Raw genomic sequence first — 15,098 nt, 5'->3', positions numbered from 1 at the left:
TAAATCTGGATTGTATTCCTTGGAATTTTGCTTAAGGAGTGATTTAATCAGTTTTCAAGATACTAAGGAGAACAGATGGAGTAGAGAAAAACTATTTCTATTGCCTGGGAAGTCCAGGGCAAAGGGACATAGTCCAAAAAGTATCACAGAATCACACAGTGCAGAAGAGGCCCTTCAGCCCATTGAGTCTGCACCGACACGTGAGAAACACCTGACCTCCCTACCTAATCCCATTTACCAGCACTTGGCCCATAGCCTTGAATGTTATGACGTGCCAAGTGCTCATCCAGGTTCTTTTTAAAGGATGTGAGGCAACCCGCCTCCACCACCCTCCCAGGCAGCGCATTCCAGACCGTCACCACCCTCTGGGTAAAAACGTTTTTCCTCACATCCCCCCTAAACCTCCTGCCCCTCACCTTGAACTTATGTCCCCTCGTGACTGACCCTTCAACTAAGGGGAACAGCTGCTCCCTATCCACTCTGTCCATTCCCCTCATAATCTTGTATACCTTGATCAGGTCATCCCTCAGTCTTCTCTGCTCCAACGAAAACAACCCAAGTCTCTCCAACCTCGCTTCATAACTTAAATGTTTCATCCCAGGCAACATCCTGGTGAATCTCCTCTGCACCCCCTCCAGTGCAATCATATCCTTCCTATAATGTGGTGACCAGAACTGCGCACAGTACTCCAGCTGTGGCCTCACCGAGGTTCTATACAACTCCAACATGACCTCCCTACTTTTGTAATCTATGCCTCGATTGATAAAGGCAAGTGTCTCATATGCCTTTTTCACCACCCCACTAACATGCCCCTCCACCTTCAGAGATCTATGGACACACATGCCAAGGTCCCTTTGTTCCTCAGAACTTCCTAGTGTCGTGCCGTTCATTGAATACTTCCTTGTCAAATTACTCCTTTCAAAGTGTATCACCTCACACTTTTCAGGGTTAAATTCCATCTGCCACTTATCTGCCCATTTGACCATCCCGTCTATATCTTCCTGTAGCCCAAGACACTCAACCTCACTGTTAACCACCCGGCCAATCTTTGTGTCATCCGCAAACTTACTAATCCTACCCCCCACATAGTCATCTATGTCGTTTATATAAATGACGAATAATAGGGGACCGAGCACAGATCCCTGTGGTACGCCACTGGACACTGGCTTCCAGTCACTAAAGCATCCTTGTCATCACCCTCTGTCTTCTACAACTAAGCCAATTTTGAATCCACCTTATCAAATTACCCTGTATCCCATGTGCATTTGCCTTCTTTATAAGTCTCCCATGTGGGACCTTGTAAAAGCCTTTGCTGAAATCCATATAAACTACATCAACTGCACTACCCTCATCTATACACCTGGTCACCTCCTCAAAAAATTCAATCAAATTTGTTAGGCATGACCTTCCTCTGACAAAGCCATGCTGATTATCCCTGATCAAACCTTGCCTCTCCAAGTGGAATTAGATTCTCTCCTTCAGAATTTTCCCCAATAGTTTCCCTACCACTGACGTGAGACTCACTGGTCTGTAGTTCCCTGGTTTCTCTCTACAACCCTTCTTAAATAGCAGAACCACATTAGCTGTTCTCCAGTCCTCTGGCATCTCCCCCGTGGCCAGAGAGGAATTAAAAATTTGGGTCAGAGCCCCTGTGATCTCCTCCCTTGCCTCCCTCAGCAGTCTGGGACACAAATCATCCAGACCCGGAGATTTGTCCACTTTTAAGCCTGTGAACACCTCCAATACCTTGTCACTCCCTATATCAATTTGCTCAAGAACCTCGCAGTCTCTCTCCCCAAGTTCCATACCTTCATCCTCATTCTCTTGGGTGAAGACGGATGTGAAGTTACAGAACTTTCAGGAGTGAAATTAGGAAACATTTCTACACATAAAGGGTGGGAGAAGTTTGGAACTCTCTTCCACAAATGCTCGATTAGTTATTAATTTTAAATTTGAGATTGATAGATTTTACTAACCAAAGGAATTAAGGATATGGGACAAAGGACGGAATATTAAATCCTAAGAAATAGGAACAGGTGTCAACACATGGCCCCTTGAGCCAGCTCCGCCATTCAGTATAACCATGGCTGATCTTCTGTCTGAACTCCAGTTTTCTGCCCATTCCCCATATCCCTCTGATTCCCTAAATGATCAAAAATCTGTCTATCCCAGCCTTAAATATATTTAATGATGGAGCATCCACAACCCTCTGGATTGGAGAATCCCAAAGATTCACCCTTTAGGTGAAGAAATTTCCTTTCATCTTAGTCCTAAATGATTGATCCCTTATCCTGAGACGATGTCTCCGTGTCCGAGATTTCCCAGCCAGGGGAAATAAGCTCTCAGTTGTTACCTTGTCAAACCCCTTCAAAATCCTGAATGTTTCAATGAGATTAACTCATTCTTCTAAACTTCCAAGAGTGTGGCACAATTTACTCAGCCACTTATTATAGGCCAACTTCTCACCCCAGGGATCAATCTAGTGAAACTTCACTGTACCACCTCCAATGCAAGTGTATCCTTCCTTAAATGTGGACACCCAGATTGCACACAGCATTCCAGGTGCAGTTTCAACAAAACCCTGTACAACTGTAGCAAGGCTTCTTTGTTCTTGTAATCCAATCGCCTTGCAATTAAGGCCAACATGCCATTTACGTTCTTACCTACTTTCAGTACCCACATGCTAAATTTTCTTGTTCCTTGTATGAGTATACCCAAGCCTTTTTGAGCATCAGCACTTAAAAGTTTCATGCCTTTTAAAATATATATTTTTTTATTCTTAATATCAAAGTGAATAACTTCATGCTTACCCATGTTATACTCCATCTGCCACTAACTTGTATATTTCCTTGCATCCTCTTTGTGTCCTCCTCACAGCTTATATTCTCACCTAACTTTGTATCATCAGCAAACATTGCCTTCTGCCTATCATCTAAGCCGTTACTATAGATTGTAAACAGCTAATATGGAGTTAGATCGCAAATCTCCTATGACGTCATTGAATGGCAGCGGAACAGGTTCAAGGGGCTAAATGGCCACCTCCTGTTCCTGTGTTCCTATGGTTATTCCTCAGCTGGAGTAATGTGATCAATCCTGACTCTAACTGAAGTACAGATTCCATAGGCACTGATTCTCAAGGGAGTACAGGTTCCACACACACTGACTCTCACTGGGGTACGGGTCACACACCCACTGCCCCTCATTGGGGTAAGGGTTTCACACACCCCTGCCCTTCACTGGGGTACGGGTCCCACACACACTGACTCTCACTGGGGTACGGGTCCCACACACACTGACTCTCACTGGGGTACGGGTCCCACACACACTGACTCTCACTGGGGTACGGGTTCCACACACACTGACTCTCACTGGGGTACGGGTTCCACACACACTGACTCTCACTGGGGTATGGGTCCCACACACACTGACTCTCACTGGGGTACGGGTCCCACACACACTGACTCTCACTGGGGTACGGGTCCCACACACACTGACTCTCACTGGGGTACGGGTCCCACACGCACTGACTCTCACTGGGGTACGGGTCCCACACACACTGACTCTCACTGGGGTACGGGTCCCACACACACTGACTCTTACTGGGGTAATACTGCAGTTGTTTGTAATCTCCTGCTACACCTGTGACTAACAATGGAATCATTTCTTTTATGGACTAGGTGAGATTCTTCGCATGAAGAGAGGAGGTGCAACTTCATTAATTGGAGTAATATTGTTTGGAATTATGGGTTTAATGAAGAGGCCCCAGCCTAAATGCAGAAGCATGTTTCTGTGGCTTCACCTTATATCAGGATTGTTGGTTGGATGGTCCAAGGCAGGGTCAGATGAACCTCTTGTTCTGCAAATTGATGAGGAACAGCCACCTTTCACCATCATTGGAGATATCAACGCAGGTCTTCCCCCTGGACATATAACCAGCAGCTTCTTTATTCATGAGACTGATGGCACAGGCATGTCCTCCGATTTAATTATTGATGAAACCACAGGGATTATCAAAACAGCCAGAGTGTTGGATCATGAGTCCAGGGATAAGTACAAGTTTGTTGCAGTAAATTGGGGAGGTGATGCAGTGGAGGTGGTGATAATAGTCAATGATATCAATGATAACTCTCCAGTGTTTCCCAACAGTCAAATGAAGCTGAATGTGCCTGAACAGACACCTGTGGGAACAAGGTTTCGTTTAGATTCAGCCATTGATGCAGATGGAGGTCAATTTAGCACACAGGGATATCTTATTAAAGATGGAAACGTTGGGCAAGCCTTTAGGCTTGAAACTAAGAGAGTTGCAGAGACACTAGATCTGGAATTAGTGGTCAATAATCCTCTGGACAGGGAGAAGAGATCCACTTACACTTTGGTGATTGAAGCTTTTGATGGTGGATCTCCCCACAGAACAAGTCAGATGACATTGGATGTCTCCATATTGGATGTAAATGATAATGCTCCAATATTTAATCAGACTCGATACTACACCATGATCTCAGAGAGCTTACAGCCTGGCAGCAGTCTTCTGCAGGTCTTTGCCACAGATGTAGATGAAGGGAATAATGGTGTGGTCATTTATGAGATCAACAGGAGGCAGAGTGATCCCAACCAGTACTTTGCCATAGATTCAAAGACGGGTGTGATCAAGTTAAATAAAGGATTGGATTATGAAATGAAGAAAGTTCATGAGCTGGTCGTCCAAGCGAGAGACAATGCCACACACCCTGAAGTAACAACAGCATTTGTAACTGTCCAGGTCAAAGATTACAATGATAACCAGCCCACACTCACCATCATCTTTCTCAGTGAAGATGGCTCACCTCATATCTCAGAGGGAGCTCAACCTGGCCAATTTGTGGCCAGGATTTCTGTATCAGATCCTGACTATGGAGAATATGCCAAAGTCAATGTATCCCTGGATGGTGGTGATGGTAAATTTGGACTCACTACAAAGGACAATATTATTTATCTGATCTGCGTGGACCAGGTGTTAGACAGAGAGGAGCAAGATACTTACCAGTTGAGTGTTATGGCAACTGATTCTGGAACACCACCATTGAGGGCTGAATCCACATTTACCATCCATGTGACTGATGTTAATGACAACCCCCCAGTCTTTGATCACTCAGGATATAGACAGTCAATTCCAGAGGTCCTGTACCCTGGAAGCTTTGTGCTACAAGTAACAGCCAGAGATAAAGATGAAGGCAGTAATGGTGAAATTGTCTACAGCATCATCAGCAACCCAAAGTTTCATTCTGATTGGTTCACCATCGATCAAGCCACTGGCGTTATTACTACAGCTGCAACTTTGGATTATGAAACAGATCCTGCTCCCAGGTTGACAGTGATGGCCACTGATCAGGGAAATACCCCCTTGTCATCCTCTGTCACTGTTACTATAGTGATACAGGATGTTAATGACAACGAGCCCGTGTTCAGCAGCAATTTCTATAATACGTCAATCAAAGAAAATGAACCAATGGGGACTTGCTTCCTCCAGGTAGGAACATTTGTATTGATAGAGTTATGATTGGTAATAACTTATAAATGTTGATGAACTTGTAACTTTTTGTATGTTCACTTTAAATGTCCAGTCTCTAGCATCATGAGGAGGGTGATTGGCTCGGGGGTGCAGTGGGGCGGTGTTTCTGAGGCTGAAGCAGCATTTGAGGGTGAGGGGGTTAATTGGGCATGAGGAGGTGAACACAGTGATGCTATATAGAGTCACAAACATTCCTTGGAGGAAGAAATTGGAAGACTGGTCCAATTATATGCTCCTCTTAGGTACCGTATGAAGCCATCCCTGCCTGACGAGAGACTTTTGAACAACCATGAGAAATGAAGCATGCACACCTGAACAGGGTAAAACTTCACAACTAAAAGCGACTGTTTTAAATTACCCCATGAAATTTTAAAGTTTGCTTCATGGACTTCTACATAATCAAAGTGGCCTATTTTGAGGTGTGGAATACAAAGGGATGGAAGATATGCTACAGTTATATAAAGCTCTGGTTAGACCCCATCTGGAGTAACTGTGTTCAGCCCTGGGCACCAAACCTCAAGGATGTGGAACCAAGGTGGTTAGATAGAGAAGAAGTACAGATCAGCCATTTGTGCAACAGACTCAAGGGGCAAAATGGCCTCCTATTCCTAAGTGCATCATCTTCTTGAGTTCTCTGCCTGAAGGCAGGTCTGACCCACAATGCCATGAGCTCCACCAGGGATAGGGCAAGGAGGTGGGTCCCAAAGCCACCTCTGCCAGAATGGGGATCAAATCCCTTGTTGTTGGCACCAATCTGACCCAGAGTCCAAGTTGCTATGACAACATGCACTTTTACGTGGATGTTGTAGCCTGGAGCTATGCTTAGTGACATAGAGGCTCCAATTTCTTTCCATCACATGCTGACCAGGAATCCCTCCTGCTCTTACCTGCCATTGGCATATATCGGAAGAATTTGCAGATAGATAATTAACTTGTTTGGCCGCATTCTGAACACGCTTTCCATGACCATCAAGTCCTGGAGTGGGATTTGAACCTGGCACTTCTGGCTCAGTGGAAGGGATGCTACCAACTGCACCATAAGAGCTCTTCCTCTGTACATACAGAAAGTAAATGAAATGCTCCTTAAAATTAAGCTAAAAAAGATACATGTGATGCTAATTAAGAGCCGCCTCAGTTCTTTGCTCCACATAATGAGGTCATCGATGAGGCAAAGTTCCATTAGGTATGTCCAAAGTAGACACTGGGGATGGAATTGTACCGGGGACAGAGCCGGAAAATGCGGTGAGCTGTTCAAAAGTCCATTGACTTGGGCGGGACTGGCAAATCTCACCGGCAGGAGGGACCATAAAATTCGGCCCTCGGTATGAATGTGCGAGATAAAAACAATCTGGAGAAATGTTTGTACACAGACATACAAGCAACAAGAAAATCTTTTTGCTCTAAATGGAATGGTGGCTTGTTGTAAAAATGGAAATTTATATGGTGCAGAAAGAGACCACTTGGCCCATCTTGCTGAAAAAGAGCTTTCCAGTCTAGTCTTGTTTTCCAGCTCTTGGGTCTGGATCCTTGCAGGTTCCTTCACTTCAAGTCCCCATCCAAGTGCCTCGACCATCCTTTCAGGCAGAGTCCCAGACCCTCACTATTCTCTGAGTGAAAGATGTCACTCCTCAACTCCCCGCTAATCCTTCTACCATTTACTTTAATTCTGTCATTTTACTTATAAATATATGTCCTGTGGCTATTGACCTGTTTAAGGAAATAGGCCCTTCCTATCCACTCTGTCTCAGAACCTTTTAATTTATTCACCTCAGTTAAATTCCTTCTCAGCTTCCTTTGTTCCAAAGAAAACAACCCCAGCCTATTCAATCATTCCTCACAGGTAAAACTTTCCATTCCTGGAAACATCCTTGCAAATTGCCAGTTCTGAAGAGTCACATGGACTCGAAACATTAACTCTGTTTCTCTCTCCTCATGCCGCCTGACCTGCTGAGTTTTTGTAGCATTTTCTGTTTTTATTTCTTGCTAATCGCTTCTGTACCCTCTGAGTAATTCCACATCCAGTTTGTAATCTGAGGGTCAGTTTTACAGGTTGACGGACTACCTGCCTCCCCTCCTCTGCGCTGTGGGCTGGGTTTTAGAGGCCAGTGGGGGAAGATGGGCGGAGGGATAGAGGGATGTACAATCTTGAGCGAATGCACCCCCGCAAAGGAGGTATTTCCCCCCATTTCCTGCCAGCAGATTTGCAGTAAAAGTTGATGGGTTGCTTGCCCTTCCGCTGCCTTGCCCAGCTGGATGGAAAATTGCGGTGGAGGCGAATTGAGGCCCTTAAGTGGCAGTTAATTGGCCTCAATAGGCCTAAGGGCGAGCGGGCCCCCAAATTCTGGTCGACAGGTTGCGAGTGGGTGAGAAGGCAGTAGGCTGGCCACCCACTTTCAGGCAGGGACGCCATAAAATTTGCCCCATGTTGATCAGAACTGAACGCAATACTTTAGCTGCAGTCTAACTAATGTTTTATCATGATAGCAACCTGAAGGTTATGTAAATTTTATCTGGAAAATTTATGGTGGAGATATTCTGCGCTTCCTTTTTTTTATTCATTCATGGGATGTGGGCTTCACTAGCTTGGCCAGAGTTTATGGCCCATCCCTAATTGCCCTTGAGAAGGTGGCGGTGAGTTGCCTTCTTGAGCCGCTGCAGTCCATGTGGTGTAGGTACACCCACAGCGCTGTTAGGAAGGAAGTTCCAGGATTTTGACCCAGTGACAGTGAAGGAACGGCGGATATATTTCCAAGTCAGGATGGTGAGTGGCTTGGAGGGGAACTTCCAGGTGGTGGTGTTCCCATCTATCTGCTGCCCTTGTCCTTATAGGTGGTAGCGGCCATGGATTTGGAAGGTGCTGCCTAAGGAGCCTTGGTGAATTCCTGCAGTGCATCTTGTAGATGGTACACACTGCTGCCATTCTGCGTTGGCGGTGGAGAGGGTGAATGTTTGTGGATGTGGTGCCAATCAAGCAGGTTGCCTTGTCCTGGATGGTGTTGAGCTTCTTGAGTGTTGTGGGAGCTGCACTCACCCAGGCAAGTGGAGAGTATTTCATCACACTCCTGACTTGTGCATTGTAGATGATGGACAGGCTTTGGGAGTCAGGAGGTGAGTTACTCGTCGCATGATTCCTAGCCTGTGACCTGCTCTTGAAGCCACAGTATTTATATGGGGCTAGTCCAGTTCATTTTCTGGTCAGTGGTAACCCCCAGGTTGTTGATAGTGGGGGATTGAATGATGATAATGCCATTGAACATCATGGGACGATGATTGGATTCTCTCTTGTTGGAGATGGTCATTGCCTGGTACTTATGTGGCATGAATGTTATTTGCCACTTGTCAGCCCAAACCTGGATATTGTCCAGGTCTTGCTGCATTTGGACATGGACTGCTTCAGTGTCTGAGGAGTCACAAATGGTGCTGAACATTGTGCAATCATCAGCGAACATCCCCACTTCTGATCTTATGGAAGGAAGGTCATTGATGAAGCAGCTGAAGATGGTTGGGCCTAAGACACTACCCTGAGGAACTCCTGCAGTGATGTCCTGGAGCTGAGATAACCGACCTTCAAAGCCACAACCATCTTCCTTAGTGCTAGGTATGACTCCAACCAGCGGAGAATTTTCCCCCAGTGACCACCAGCTTTGCCTGGCTCCTTGAAGCCCCACTCGGTCAAATGCAGTCTTGATGTCAAGGGCAGTCACTCCCACCTCACTTTGGCAGTTCAGCTCTTTTCTCCATGTTTGAATCAAGGCTGTAATGAGATCAGGAGCTGAGTGACCCTGGCGGAACCCAAACTGGGCGTCAGTGAGCAGGTTATTGCTAAGCAAGTGCCGCTTGATAGCACTGTTGATGACCTCTTCCATTACTTTACTGATGATCGAGAGTAGACTGATGGGGTGGTCATTTGCCGGATTGGATTTGTCCTGCTTTTTGTGTAAGGGACATACCTGGACAATTTTCCACATAGCCGGGTAGATGCCAGTGCTGTAGCCGCACTGGAACAGCTTGACTAGGGGCGCAGCAAGTTCTGGAGCACAAGTCTTCAGTACTATTGCTGGAATATTGTCAGGGCCCATAGCCTTTGCAGTACCCAGTGCCTTCAGCCGTTTCTTGATATATGGTGGAGTGAATTGAATCGGCTGAAGACTGGCATCTGTGATGCTGGGGACCTCCAGAGGAGGCCAAGATGGATCATCCACTCGGCACTTCTGGCTGAAGATTGTTGCGAATGCTTCAGCCTTATCTTTTGCACTGTTGTGCTGGGCTCCTCCATCATTGAAGATGGGGATATTTGTGGAGCCTCCTCCTCCAGCGAGTTGTTTAATTTTCATTCATGACTGCAGAGCCTAGGCCTGACCCGTTGGTTGTGGGATCACTTAGCTCTGTCTATCACTTGCTGCTTATGCTGCTTGGCATGCCAATAGTCCTGTGTTATAGCATCACCAGGTTGACACCTCATTTTTAGATATGTCTGGTGCTGCTCCTGGCATGCCCTCCTGCCCTCTTCATTGAACCAGGGTTGATCCCCTAGCTTGATGGTAATGGTAGAGTGGGGGATATGCCGAACCATGAGGTCACAGATTGTGTTCGAGTACAATTCTGCTGCTGCTGATGGCCCACAGCACCTCATGGATGCCCAGTCTTTAGTTGCTAGATCTGTTTGAAATCTATCCCATTTAGTACGGTGGTAGTGCCACACAACACGATGGTGGGTATCCTCAATGTGAAGGCGGGACTTTGCGGTGGTCACTCCTACTGATACTGTCATGGAGAGATGCACCTGCAGCAGGGAGGTTGGTGAGGATGAGGTCGAGTATGTTTTTCCCTCTTTTTGGTCCCTGTCTAGCAGCTATGTCCTTTAGGGCTTGGCCAGCTCGGTCAGTAGTGGTGCTACCAAGCCACTCATGGACTTTGAGGTCCCCCGCCTAGAGTACATTTTGCGCCCTTGTCACCCTCTGTGCTTCCTTCATCGTGGAGAGCACTGATTCATCATCAGCTGAGAAATGTGGTAGGAGCAGAAGGTTTCCTTGCACATGCCTGATGCCATGAGACTTCATGGGGTCCGGAGTCAATGTTGAGGATTCCCAGGGCAAGTCTCTCCTGATTGTATACCACTGTGCTGCCACCTCTGCTGGGTCTGTCCTGCTGGTGGGACAGGACATATCCAGGGATGGTGATGGTGGAGTCTGTGATATTTTCTGCAATCCGTGAGGAAGACCATGTCAGGTTGTAGCTTGACTAGTCTGTGAGACTAGCCCCTAGATGTTAGTAAGGAGGATTTTGCAGGGTTGACAGGGCTGAGTTTGCCGTTGTCGTTTCAAGCGCCTAGATCGATGCCGGGTGGTCTGGTTTCATTCCTTTTTATGACAACTGAGTGGCTTGCTAGGCCATTCCGGCGGGCATTTAAGAGTGAGTCACATTGCTGTGGGTCTGGAGTCACATGTAGGCCAGACCAGGTAAGGGTGACAGATTTCCTTCCCTAAAGGATACTAGTGAACCAGATGGGTTTTTACAAAAATCGACAATAGTTTCACAGTCATCATTAGACTTTTAATTCCCGATTTTTATTGAATTCAACTTCCAACATCTGCCGCAGTGGGATTTGAATCTGAGTCCCCAGAGTATTACCCTGGGTCTCTGGATCACTCGTCCAGCAACAATATCACTACATCATCACCTCCCCACTGCTTAATTGGTGGTTTTCAGTTACAAAGGTTCTCAGTGAGTATTATTGATGGCTTTGATGCATTGATAGATTTGAATATCTGCTGCAGACCCATGGGTGATAGAGTGAAACAGACTTCTGATTTCCCAGATAAAAACAGAAAATACTGGGAATACTCAGCAGATATACAGCATCTGTTGACAGAGAAACAGAGTTAATGTTTCAGATCTTTCAGCAGGTGGTGATTCAGGCTCTGGGACCAATTTAAGATGCAAAAGTCATGGTCTGAAGATATCATCATTGCCATGATCTCGTTTTAAAGTCCAGGCTGGGGAAAACCTGGGCTTTCTGTTGCCTGGCAACAGAATCTCTAGATGAAGGGGGGCAAATGGCAAAAGTAGTTCCTCTGACCCCCTTCACTCCTGTATCCCCCATTGGCCCTCACAAAGTCCTTGGGCCTCTGCCCCTTCCCCTTTCCTGGATTCAGAGCCATTGAGTCGTTACAGTACAGAAGGAGACCATTCAGCCAGTCTCTGCTGGCTCCCTGTGGATCAATTCTGTCAGTCCCACTCCTCTATCCCGCACCCACAAACTTTATTTTCCTCAAGTATCCATCCGATTTCTTCTTTGATCATCTTAACTTCCTCCACTCTCATTGGCAGTGAATTCAATCTCAATATCACTTGTCATGTAAAAAGCTTTTTTATCACATGGACAGAGTAGATAGGGAGAAGCTGCTCCCGCTTATAAAAGGATGAAGAACGAGAGGGCACAGATTTAAAGTGATTTGCGAAAGATGCAATAAAAAACTTCTTCACACAGTGAGTGCTTTGGGTCTGGAATGCACTGCCTGGAAGTTTGGTGGAGGCAGGTTCAATTGAGGCATTTAAGAGGGCATTAGATGATTATTTGAATAGAAACAATGTGCAGGGGTACGGGGAAAACGCAGGGCAATGGCACTAGGTCATAATCCTCATTTGGAGACCCAGTGCAGACATGATGGGCTGAATGGTGGCGTCTTGTACTGTTAAGATTCTGTGATCTCCACTCCATCTTTTCCATGAAATCTTAAATCCATGTCCTTATACATCAGCCAATGGGAACAACTTTTCTTTGTCTACCTTATCTAAACCTGTCATAATCTTGTACACCTCAGTCAAATCTCCCCTCAATCTCCTTCACTCCAAGGAGATCAACCCCAGCTTCTCCAACCTAACCTTGTAACAAAATTCCCTCATCCGTGAAACCATCCTGGTAAGTCACCCCTGCACCCTCTCAAGAACCATCCCATCCTTTGAGGTGTGACCAGAACTGCATGCAATACTCTAGTTGTGGCCTAATCAGAGCTTTATAAAGGTTCAGCATAATTATTTTCTTTTGTATTCAATACCTCTACTTATGCAGCCCTAAGTCTAATATTCTTTGTTAACTACTCTCTCGATATATTCTGCCATCTTAAAAATTCAATGCACATGAATCCCCAGGTCCCTGTATACTCTAGAATTGTGCCATTAAGTCAATGTTGCCTCTCCCTATCCCTTCTGCTAAAGTGCATCACCTCACACTTCTCTGTATTAAATTCCATCTGCCACTTGTTTCCCCAACCTGATAGCCTATGTTCTGCTGCAGGGTACATTCTCAGAGATGAGAGAACTCACAGCCCCATTCATTGTTTCAGGAATCCCAACTGGAGTAGAGACCCAAAGTTTGGGAACTGCTGGTGTAGAGGGAGCTTTACTCTGTATCTAACCCCGTGCTGTACCTGTCCTGGGAGTGTTTGATGGGGACAGTGTAGAGGGAGCTTTACTCTATATCTAACCTTGTGCTGTACCTTCCTGGGAATGTTTGATGGGGACAGTGTAAAGGGAGCTTTACTCTGTATCTAACCTCGTGCTGTACCTGTCCTGGGAATGTTTGATGGGGAATATGTAAAGGGAGCTTTACTCTGTATCTAACCCCGTGCTGTACCTGTCCTGGGAGTGTTTGATGGGGACAGTGTAGAGGGAGCTTTACTCTGTATCTAACCCCGTGCTGTACCTGTCCTGGGAGTGTTTGATGGGGACAGTGTAGAGGGAGCTTTACTCTGTATCTAACCCCGTGCTGTACCTGTCCTGGGAGTGTTTGATGGGGACAGTGTAGAGGAAGCTTTACTCTGTATCTAACCCCGTGCTGTACCTGTCCTGGGAGTGTTTGATGGGGACAGTGTAGAGGGATCTTTACTCTGTATCTAACCTTGTGCTGTACCTGTCTTGAGAGTGTTTGATGGAGACAGTGAAATTGGATGGGCCCTTGAGGGAAATAAACTGGCCGGGCTACGGGGATAGAATGGGACAGTGGGAATGGATTGGTCTGCAGAGACTGGCATGGACTTGATGGGCTAAATGGCCTCCTGTGCTGTTTTGACTCTCTAGGATGAATTTGCTTTCTGGGGTCAGGACCTTGTGTTTCTGGTTTCTGAACTTGAGGCATGCCACCTGATGCCTAATACAATTTTGGACAAAGAGGCCAATTAGTTGCCAGAGTGCAGCTTGATCACCTGATTAAAGATGGAGGAGCCTCCCGAGGCTAGAGTGCCAGTAGGAGGCTGTCCAGTACCAGAATGTCAGCCGCCCCACCACCCGAGGTGGGGTCTGCTAATGTATGTAGGAGAGAGAGAATGCCTCAGTATGAAGCTGCCCTCTGAAAACTTTTTGAAAACGAAAAATATGAAGAGCCCACAGCAGCCAGGCCATCATTGTGGAGAGGGAGCCCCATCTATCAGCTGTGGCATGGAGAGAGGTTAAATTGTGCTTAAATCAAGCACAGCACTCCACCCTCCCCTCACTGCTCTGGTCTGCCACTGTGAAGCCACAACAATCCCTTGGCCATGTTTTGGCCTCAGTAAGACAAGCCTGCCAACTGGAAAACTGCAGTCAGCATTGCCAGAGTGGCCTTAATATGCCCTTAAAGATGTCCGGTTGGTTACCCGTTGACAAGTTCAAAGATAGTCCAGATGTTGGAAGCATGTTGGAAAACTGTCAGGACCCAACTGTTATTATCAGGATGTAGGTGTTGGGCCCATCTGGCTCCAGTCCTCCCTCTGTGGATGCTTCAAACTTTGGTCCTATGGATCTGTTTTGACCGGGTTGGATCATTTTCTTTTCTGTTTTTTAGATGGGTCAGTTTTTATTGTGAGGTTGTGACCATTATCTGAATTTTAAAAAGACACTAAATAATCTTTAGGGGGATTTGTTTGCTGTTTCTCCGAATCGGGTATTTACTCAATTAAATGAGACTTTGCCTCAAGTGATTTGGAGCAATAATCATCGTAATGAGAGGAAGAAGATTTTCTTCTGTTATTATCAGGATGTAGGGAAACTGCCCCCCCCCAACAAACTGTGTTTATATCCGGGTGTAGGGAAACTGCCCCCCCCCCCCAGTGTTTATATCCGGGTGTAGAGACACTGTCCCCCCCACCCCCCCCCCCCGCCCCCACAGTGTTTATATCCGGGTGTAGAGACACTGACCCTCCCCCCCACAGTGTTTATATCCGGGTGTAGAGACACTGTTTTCCCCCCCCACCCCCCAGTGTTTATATCCGGGTGTAGGGAGACTGTTCCCCTCCCCCCAGTGTTTATATCCGGGTGTAGGGAGACTGTTCCCCTCCCCCCAGTGTTTATATCCGGGTGTAGGGAGACTGTTCCCCTCCCCCCCCCAGTGTTTATATCTGGGTGTAGGGAGACTGTTCCCCCCCCCCCACCCCCACACACACACTGTGTTTATGTCTGGGTGTAGAGACACTGACCCTCCTCCCCCAGTGTTTATATCGGGGAGGAGGGAGGCAGAGTCACCCACTTTAAGCCAATTTGTGTCTGTCTCGAGGGTCAATTTTACAAGATTTTT

At 46.5% G+C, this 15,098-nt stretch overlaps 1 protein-coding gene across 2 annotated transcripts in view; it reads left to right on the top strand.

Moving 5' to 3' along the window:
• Positions 1–3,245: 3,245 nt before the first annotated feature.
• Positions 3,246–15,098, top strand: part of LOC144682521 (protocadherin-16-like) — a 357,547-nt gene continuing 345,694 nt past the window's right edge. For both annotated transcript variants that reach the window (XR_013577065.1, XM_078544911.1), the window contains exon 1: positions 3,246–5,506. Coding sequence is in view for 1 of the 2 variants with exons in the window: in XM_078544911.1 (XP_078401037.1) it covers positions 3,692–5,506 (1,815 nt within the window). In the remaining variant the exon portion in view is untranslated. The remainder of the gene's footprint in view (positions 5,507–15,098) is intronic.

Source organism: Cetorhinus maximus, chromosome 7 (genome assembly GCF_964194155.1).
Source record: "Cetorhinus maximus chromosome 7, sCetMax3.hap1.1, whole genome shotgun sequence".
Classification (NCBI taxonomy): Eukaryota; Metazoa; Chordata; class Chondrichthyes; order Lamniformes; family Cetorhinidae; genus Cetorhinus; species Cetorhinus maximus.
The sequence above is the reverse complement of the archived record's forward strand: the minus strand, read 5'-3'. Positions and strand labels throughout refer to the sequence as shown.